The 10215-nt window shown below is 33.1% G+C and overlaps 1 protein-coding gene across 1 annotated transcript in view; it reads left to right on the top strand.

Annotated features, from left to right (window-relative positions):
* The window catches only part of LOC107727856 (nuclear pore complex protein Nup155-like), a 31633-nt gene that overhangs the window by 17021 nt on the left and 4397 nt on the right, over positions 1-10215 (top strand). Inside the window, 13 exon segments of the mRNA XM_016537881.1 lie at positions 934-1066; positions 1196-1262; positions 1536-1543; positions 2033-2136; positions 2210-2343; positions 3360-3613; positions 3801-3842; positions 3844-3981; positions 4076-4229; positions 5648-5752; positions 6124-6278; positions 7336-7465; positions 9450-9563. Coding sequence (XP_016393367.1) covers positions 934-1066; positions 1196-1262; positions 1536-1543; positions 2033-2136; positions 2210-2343; positions 3360-3613; positions 3801-3842; positions 3844-3981; positions 4076-4229; positions 5648-5752; positions 6124-6278; positions 7336-7465; positions 9450-9563 — 1538 coding nt within the window.

The following is a 10215-nucleotide window of genomic DNA, read 5'->3' on the forward strand; positions in this document are numbered from 1 at the left end:
GACAGTTAACAGGCTAAAGCAATAATTCATCTGAAAATGCAAATTTGCTGAACATTTACTTACCCTCAGCTCATCCAAGATTAGGATGAGTTTGTTTCTTCATCATATTTGTAGAAATGTAGCATTGCATCAGTGTCTCAGCAATGGATGCGTATTAGATGCACGAAACTCACGCACTGACAGACTTTCACTTTTTGTGTTTGTTTGTCCTGAAGCTCGATCACGGCTGCGGTTAAATGCACTTGCATTTCCGAATACATTTATGAAATGAAATTGATGTAAACACAGTTATGTTTTCAGAACAGGACAAAACATCTGATATGTGGAAACAGATCTGTGCATTAGTGTGAATGCAGCCACTGTCTATGATCTCTTCAGTAATAATCAAACGGCAATAATGCTGAGGAAAAAATGAAAAACCCATGATTGTCTGTAAACTTTCGGAAACTTCAAGCACTCTCAAATACTGAAAGTGCTTTTTGTTTATCACTTGTAATTGTCTTTTTAGGCCTTTATTACTTTATATTTGCTTGTATGTTTTGAAGCTATATTTATTTGGTTAATTTCTTAACAATTGTTTTGATTTATTATTAATTTGTAATTATTAAAAAAAATGTCCTGCTTATATAATTTAATAAAAATGCACAAAATAAATTTGATATAATCGTGATGCATCGTTATATCGAATCAAATCGTGAAACCAGTGACGATTCACACCCCTACTGTATTTCAGGCCCAAAATGCATCTTTTTGTTGTTATTTTGCATGTTATTCTAAATATAGAATATAATTTTATTAATAATAATAATAATAATAATCCGATCAGATCCCGTCTTATTTCATGCTTGAATATTAAAAAGTGAATGTTGCACAAGTGCCGTTTTATGAATGTGTTTTTTGCTGTTGTGTGTAAATATGTGGTTGACTCATTAGGCATGTTCCCGCCGACCGTGTCGACGCCTTACATCCCAGCGACTCCCATGAGCGGCATGGTGTCGTCTGGACCCGAGGTCATCTTCTCTGGAAAACACAACGGCATCAGTATCTACTTCACGCGTATACTGGGGTCAGTCAGCGTTACGGTCAAATACAGGCGTTTGACTTCTGAACACTTGTGCAAAACGATTAATCGATTCAAAATAAAAGTGCTGATTCTTTGCACTCATTTTTTTTTACTGTTGATGCTTTAAAACAGGAACATCTGGGATGGGAGTCTTTCGATGGAGACCACCATTACCAAAGGCAGGCAGACTGTGACTATTGTGAGTAATGCAAGATTTTTATGAAAATGATTTGTGCGTTATTTATTTTGTTTTTTTGTTTATTATGAGTAATGACCGATTTTGGGGCATTTTTACACAAATGCAGCTTTTTGTTAACATTTATTTTGTTTATTGTGAGTAATTACAGATTTTTTAGCATTTTTTACAATAATGCTTTATTTATTTTGTTTATTTTTAGTAAGCACAGATTTTGAAGCATTTAAAAAATACTTTTTGTTTTTATGTATTTATTTGTTTTGTGAGTAATTGTAGATCTTACAGTAATGCATTATTTTGACTATTTATTTGTTTATTTTTAGTAGTAGCAGATTTTTTTTCTTTTGCAAAAATGTTGTAAGCATTATTTGTGTTTTTATTTTTTGAGTAATGCCAGATTTTTATGAAAATGATTTGTGCGTTTTTTAAAATTTTATTTATTTATTTGTTTATTATGAGTAATGACAGATTTTGGGGCATTCTTACAAAAATGCTGTTTTTTGTTTTCATTTATTTTGTTTATTGTGAGTAATTACAGATTTTTGAAAATTTTTGCAATAATGCTTTAGTTATTTTATTTCGTTTTTATTTATTTTGGAGTGAAAATTATTTTTATTATTATTTATTTAAAGACTAAAAATATTGAAGTACTTTATTATTGAACTTCATTCCATTTTTTTGGTTCCTTAATTTTATGAACAATTGTTTTATTACTTTAAAAGAAAATACATAACCATAACTATGCTTAACCATAACTCACTTGACCTCCTCAGTTTCGGCTCGCCAGCAAACCTACAGCAAAGGCTTCTGGGATTCATGCGGCCTGATGGTTCCAGCTCTCAGCAAGTGCAGCAGGAGCTCCAGAGGAAGTACCACAGTGAGTTTCAGTGTGTTTCTGTGTTATCTGTGAGCGCTCAGGTGTTCACCATCTTCTCATGTTTGCTCCTCAGCGGAGGCTCAAGCGTATGAGAAAGCGTCTCTTCAGGCCATGCAGCAGTTGGTTCATCGCTCCTATCAGACGCTGGCGCTCTGGAAGCTCCTGTGTGACCATCAGTTCAGCCTCATCATCTCTGAGATGCCCAAAGTACGACCCATCGCTCTCTGTTACCCCTCGTGCTTTCTCGAATATGAACAGTAGTGATGTTTTTTTGCACCCATCCATTTTCAAATAGTTGTATCTCGGCCAAATATAGTCCTATCCTAACATAGCTTATTTATTCAGCTTTCAGATGATGCATAAATCTCAATTTTGAAAAATTGAGACTTAAGACTGGTTTTGTGCTCCAGGGTCACATATTGTAAAACAACTGCACTGTAAAATAAATGAAAATGAATTTTTTATAGGTATGTTATTTTTGCTTTACACTACAGTAGGGAAATTATTTGGCTGAGATACAACTATTTGAAAATCTGGAATCTGAGGGTGCAAAAAAATCAAAATATTGAGAAAATCACCTTTAAAGTTGTTCAAATGAAGTTCTTAGCAATGCATATTACTAATCAAAAATTAAGTTTTGATATATTTACGGTAGGACATTTACAAAATATCTTCATGGAACATGATCTTTACTTAATATCCTAATGATTTTTGGCATTAAAGAAAAATCTATAATTTTGACCCATACAATGTATTGTTGGATATTGCTACAAATATACCCCAGCGACTTAAGACTGCTTTTGTGCTCCAGGGTCACACATATGGCTACTACTGTCATTATTATAATTATTCTATTCTAATTTGTTTGGCTTCCTAAAACACCAGTGTGATGTAATTTAGACTGAGACAGTATACCACAAATAAAAAGAGGCTTGAGTCCACTTTAAAGTTCAGCTACAAATCAATGCACTGACTTTTTCTGACTTAAGTTTTCTTAGTTATGTACAAGGGTTGCAGCTCTTAATTTTGAACTCTCAAAGTGCACTAGATAGAATAATTTAACTTTAAAATGTAAACAATTTTCATTTTTTCACTTGTCTTTTTTTTTTTTTTTTTGAATATCACAATAAATATCGTACCGTGGACTTCATATTGCGATATCATCGTATCGTGAGATTCCGATATCGTTAAATCCCTAATGATTGGTTTTCTTTCTCTGTCAGGAGTTTCAGGACCAGATTAAGGCTGTGAGTTTTAAGGATGTGGTTGTTTCTGGACGCGAGCTGAGTGGCGCTCTCATCACCGCCCTCATTAACGTGTACATCAAAGACAGCGCGTGTGTAGACACCGTCAGCACTCACCTGAGAGACATCTGCCCTCTGCTGTACAGCAGCGACGACAGCATCTGCCAGCTGACCCCTTATGACTGGTTTTGTAGTGCAGGGTCACATATGCTATTTACATACCTCACTGTATAATGCACCTTCTGTTTATACTTCCTTGTAATTACAGTCATTTGCATTGAGCTGGTCTCTGCCCTTCTACCTCATAACTTGCACTGTATGTCATAAAGCTGAATGTATATACACCTATTTATTTATATACTTTGTTATTTGCACTTCTGGTTAGCTGCTAACTGCATTTCATTGGCTCTGTACTTGTACTCTGCACAATGACAATCAAGTTGAATCCAATCTAATCACATCTAGTGCGTTTCTATGAGGGAGTGGTGGAGCTGTGTCTCACAGCCGCTGATAAGAAAGACCCTCAGAAGCTGGGGCTGCACTTCTACAGGAACGGAGAGCCGGAGGAGGACTCCAGCGGCCAGCAGGCCTTCCAGGAGAGGTCAGTACACACATATACTTCTTTTACAGGATCCTGTGGTGCTCATGTGGGATTTGCAGGTTTAAACCAGGCTGTAAACATTGTTTTTGTCCAGACTCTCCTGTTATAAATGCATCACGGACACCATGCAGGAGCTGGTGAACCAGAGCAAAGCGGCCCCTCAGTCTCCCAGCGTCCCTAAACAACCCGGACCCCCCGTCATGACCTCTGACCCCAACATGCTGAGCAACGAGGACGCTGCCGCTCATGTGAGTCACAAACCACCTGCTAGAGCCTCATGTACTTCAGTTTGAACCCGTTAGACGCTGTGTTATTGATGGCACTTCCTAATGATTTGAATTAGCTTTTATTTTTATCATTTCAGTTTTTAGTTTAAGTCTTAGTAATGTGCTTGTCATTTTTGTTTGATATTTCTAATTACCTTTAATATTTTATTTTGATAGTTTAGTTAGTTCAACTTTATTTCAGTTAGTTGCCAACATTTCTGGTGTTTACGTTCTTAATCTTTTTTTTTTTTCATTATTTTATGTTTCTACTTAGTTTGTTTTTGTATTTGTTGTTGTTATTTATTGTAGTTTGTCTTTTTAGTACTTCAAATTACATTTATTTAATTTTGGTTAGTTGCCAAGGCAACATTTCTAATGTTTAAGAGTTTTTCCTCTTACATTTATATATATTTTTTATTTTATTTCTATTATATTAAATATTTCGTTTTTAGTTAAATTTATTTAATTTTGGTTAGTTGCCAAGGCAACATTTTTCCTGTTTTCCAGTTTTTCCTCTTACATTTATATATATTTTTTATTTTATTTCTATTATATTAAATATTTCGTTTTTAGTCATTTTAGTACTTGAACTTGTGGTTTAAGTTGTACTTCATTCGTTCATTCATTTATTTATTTAAGTGTTAGTCATTTTAATTCTTCAGCTTAATTTTTTATTTATTTTTTGGTTAGTTTCCAAGGCAACATTTCTAATGTTTTTCCTGTAATATTTATGTTTTCATTGTTTTGTTATTAACTTGTAATTATCTTTACATTTTTTTTGTAAAGCCATTACTTCAAATTAAATTTGTTTCAAGTGTTTCCTCTTACATTTATATTTTTGTTTTTATTTATTTTTTATTTCAATTATATGAAATATTTAGTTTATTTCAGTTTCAGTCATTTTAGTACTTCAACTTATTTTTATTTTTCATTTAGTTTCCAAGGAAATATTTCGAATGTTTGTTTTTCCTTTAATATTTATATATTTTTAAATATATTTTTATATTTCTAATCTAATTATCTTTAACTTACATTCATTTCAGTCGTTTAAGTTGTACCTCATTCATTCATTCATTTATTTTAGTTTTAGTAATTTTAATACTTCAACTTAATTATTTATTTTTTTTGGTTAGTTTCCAAGGCAACATTTCTAATGTTTTTCCAGCAATATTTATCTTTTCATTGTTTTGTTATTAATTTGTAATTATCTTTAAAGTCATTACTTCAAATTAAATTTGTTTTCATGTAGTTGCCAAGGCAAATTTCTAATGTTCGCTTAAGTTAAAATTTTTCCTCTATTTATATTTTTAGTTTCACTTAACAGAAGTTTAGTTTTGGTTCAAGTTAACAGTAACAGCATTGGTTGATTATGGATGCTGTTGGACTGGTTCTTCCCTCAGTTTGAGCAGATGCTGGGTCTCGCTCAGAGATCTCAAGACGAGCTCTTCCACATCGCTCTCTATAACTGGCTCATTCAGGCCGATCTCACTGACAAACTCCTGGAGGTACGAATGATCGCATACACAGTTACTCAGCATAGCTTGAAGTCTCTCTGTTCAAAGTGTTAAGGGCGTTTTCTCCTCTGCTCCAGGTGAGTTTCACTTAACAGAAGCTTAGTTTTGGTTCAAGTTAACAGTAACAGCATTGGTTGATTATGGATGTTGTTGGACTGGTTCTTCCCTCAGTTTGAGCAGATGCTGGGTCTCGCTCAGAGATCTCAAGACGAGCTCTTCCACATCGCTCTCTATAACTGGCTCATTCAGGCCGATCTCACTGACAAACTCCTGGAGGTACGAATGATCGCATACACAGTTACTCAGCATAGCTTGAAGTCTCTCTGTTCAAAGTGTTAAGGGCGTTTTCTCCTCTGCTCCAGGTGAACTCGCCGTACCTCGAGGATCATCTGATGCACATGATCAAACAGGACCAGAGTAAAGTGCGAAACATGGACCTTCTGTGGCGATACTACGAGAAGAACCGAAGCTTTGGCAAAGCGGCGCATGTTCTGGCGCGGCTGGCTGACATGCACAGGTATCATGCTGGTTAGCCCCGCCCACTGAAATCTGATTGGTTCAGAATCTCTCTTCTCATAACTGTGCATTTAGTAGGGCCCTATGATTTCCGCGATGCGGACAGAATCACGGAATTCAGTCATAAAAACGGAATTTACAGTTTAACGCGAAATGTCACGGAATTTGCTAAGGTTTGGATGAATTAATCAAAAGTATGTCACTACACTTGAATCAAATCGCGAAATGAACTAGTATATGTGAATATTAAGCTGCAAAAAAGCATTTTAAATATGAATCGTTCATCATCTGCGTCTTTACGGTTTAATTTGAGTAAAACTAGTGTCTTATGTATGCACGGCAACCCATCAAAATTTAAGTTGTGTTAAGTCGGTAAAAAGTCGGTTTAACTTGAAGATATTGTGGCAGAAATATAGTACTATCAATCAGTAGAATCTAAGTAATACTGCTACTACTACTGTTGAAAAAAATATATTAAACTTTTATTTTTTAAGGAATAATCGCACAATATTTCTTCCATGTTTTAATTTGACTAGAAAATCCCATTTATTTTCATTTATTTCATTTTCATGGTTTATGCCTTCATTTGATAACCAGAAAAACGTAAATAAACAACACATAATTTCATAAGGCTATTGTTAGAATAAATACAAATAGTTTTTATGCATTCAAATAATTTTTGAATTTGGTAATAAGGTGTGAAAAAATAAGACATCTCATAGGGCCCTAAACTTGTAATTCTTTTAATAAACTGATGTTAAATTATTAATTAAAATCATGAAACGTATGTTAGACATGCTTTTTAATTAATAAAATTAAATTTAACCATTAAAAATGAGTCCAGAAAAATTTAAACTGGGAAAAAAAACGGAATCCAGAAAATTTAAAACTGAAAAAACGGAATTTTGCAACAAATAAAACGGATTTCATAGGGCCCTAATTAGATATTTAAATTTCCGCTCCTTTATGTTGATATGAAGCCCTTTAAGTTGTATTTGCCTCGATCTGGTGGTGTCAGATGAGAATGATTGGTTTGTGTTGGTGTTGTGTGCGTGCAGCACGGAGATCTCTCTGAAGCAGCGTCTGGAGTACATCTCCAGAGCCATCCTCTCCGCCAAGAGCTCGTCCTGTGTCTCTTCACTGGGAGCCGACGGAGAGTTTCTGCATGAACTGGAGGAAAAGATGGAGGTACTGAGACACTCAGTGAATGAGCCGTTAGCATGATCTAATTGTGAATGTTTCTGATAAAAGCTGTAATTTGTAGGGCTGCACAATTTGCCAAAAAAAATTACATTTATATAGATATGATAAATGACCGATTATATATCAATATCCCTAATATATATATATATATATATATACACTGCCGCTCAAAAGTTTGGGATCAGTAGGATTTTAGTTTTTTTAAAGAAGTTTCTTCTGCTCACCAAGGCTGCATTTATTTGATCAAAAATACAGAAAAAAACAGTAACATTGTGAAATATTATTGCAATTTAAAATAACGTTTTCTATCTTAATATACTTTAAAATGTAATTTATTTCTGTGATCAAAGCTGTATTTTCAGCATCATTACTCCAGTCTTCAGTGTCACATGATCTTCAGAAATCATTCTAATATGCTAATAATTCATAATCAATGATTGAAACAGTTGTCCTGCTTAATATTTTTTTGGAACCTGTGATACTTTTTTTTCAGGATTCTTTGATGAATAAAAAGTTAAAAAGAAGAGCATTTATTTAAAATATAAATCTTTTGTAACAATATACACTACTGCTCAAAAGTTTGTGGTCAGTAATTTTTTTCTTTCTTTTTTTTTTTTTTTAAAGAAATTGATACTTTTATTCAGCAAGGATGTGCTAAAATGATACAAAGTGATAGTAAAGACTTCTATTGTTACATAAAGATTTATATTTTAAATAAATGCTGTTCTTTTTAACTTTTTATTCATCTAAGAATCCTGACAAAAGTATCACAGATTCCAAAAACATGTTAAGCAGCACAACTGTTTCAATCATTGATTATGAATCAGCATATTCATGTTCATGAAGGATCATGTGTGACACTGAAGACTGGAGTAATGATGCTGAAAATTCAGCTTTGATCACAGAAATCAATTATATTTTAAAGTATATTAAGATAGAAAAAGTTTTTTTTTTAATTGCAATAATATTTCACAATATTACAGTTTTTTCTGTATTTTTGATCAAATAAATGCAGCCGTGATGAGCAGAAGAAACTTCTTTAAAAAACAATAAAAATCCTCCTGATCCCAAACTTTTGAGCGGCAGTGTATCTACAATAATTCTAAAAGTAATTTTTATTATTGTTATATAAAATATTAAACAAAATATGAAATTACTTTTGTAGGTATTGTAATATTTAACTAAAGTAAAACAATGTGTATTTAAGAAAAATAATAAAATGACTCATTGTTGTCAACAGTTTAACTATGAAAAATCTTTTTTGAAATAAGGATAAATATTATAAAGATATATATTTGATGAAGCTTAAAAATGAAAAACTTAAATATAAATGTAAAATTTGTTGAAGTAGTAAAATTACTAAAAAATAAAACTGCAATAAAAATAAAGCTATATAGAAATATTTAAATAAAACAATAAAAATTACAAGAATTTCTTGTGAAATTTTTTTTTCTACTTTAAAAAAATTAACCAACTAAACAGTCAATAATATTCAATAATCAATAATATTTATTTTATTACTTTTGAGAAAGATTAACCATAACTGTTTTTTGTTACCTATTTTAAAGCTTCTTTTCTATTATTAAATTAAAATTTAATTACGCAATCAGAACCAAGTTTTGTTATTGCAACTAACCATACGTTTCAGCTGAGGTATTAATTATTAAAACTGAAATAAAAAATAAAACAAAAATGACAAAAGCACATAAAATTACCTAAACTAAAATGAAAACTGTAAGAATAACACTGGCTCTGAGGTGTTGAAAACATCAGATCAGCAGCTGCTCGCATGTAAATGAACATAGTGCCGCGCTTTACTCTGAAACGCTCTGCGCATGTGTTTATGTAATGAAACTGCAGCCTTTGCGATTTGATAACCGCACCAAACCATGTCACAATTTCAGTTTTATTTTGCTGACTCGTGCAGACCTAAATTAGTTTGCTCTGTAACGCTGCTGTGATCCTCCAGGTGGTGCGGATTCAGGTGCAGATCCAGGAAACGCTCCGCAGACAGTATTCCCAGCATCCCTCAGTGCAGGGAGCCATTACACAACTCGACTCCGAGCTCATGGACATTACCAAGGTAAATGGAGACGTTTCAGTTGCATGCAGTAAATGCACTTCCTGATCTGCTGTGTTTCATAATAGGGCTGTCCAAAAAAAATTAGAATTTCGAATATTCGTCGAATTTAAAATAAAAATCCACATTCAAATTCAAAAACGTTGCATTCGAATTTTAGGTGCGCGTCAGGCAGCCGTATAAGTGGCGCACGAAATGCAATGACAGTGTAAGTGTCGTTGCTTTTTAATGCTTTTGTTAGCCTATCCAGTTGAACCCACTAAATGCGGCGATGCTGCGTTGTTCATTCAAAATATTGCGCAAAAAGAGAACATTAATCCGGAAAAGATCTTTCTTTAACCCTTGTGCGACCTTTTGGACATTTTTGTCCTTTTCAGTTTTTTTTTTTTAATCATTTTGCCTGTGTTTTTGCCAACTGCATAAATTTTGGCACAGGGTGTGTATTTTTATTGGAATTTTACTATTTCACTTCCATTTCCTTTAATAAATCTGTTTTGCAATAGGTACAAAAAATAGTTCCTCTGAGGACCTTAAGGACAAAAATGTCCCCATTGAAACCCATTAAAACTGCTATTTTTAATCGCAGTGCCATTTAACTAAAATTATGCAATTTTTGTTGATAGGCTTTCATTCTATTGGTAAGGCTTTAAAATTA

This window comes from Sinocyclocheilus rhinocerous, unplaced genomic scaffold, assembly GCF_001515625.1.
Source record: "Sinocyclocheilus rhinocerous isolate Xijiao unplaced genomic scaffold, SAMN03320098_v1.1 scaffold42, whole genome shotgun sequence".
Lineage (NCBI taxonomy): Eukaryota > Metazoa > Chordata > Actinopteri > Cypriniformes > Cyprinidae > Sinocyclocheilus > Sinocyclocheilus rhinocerous.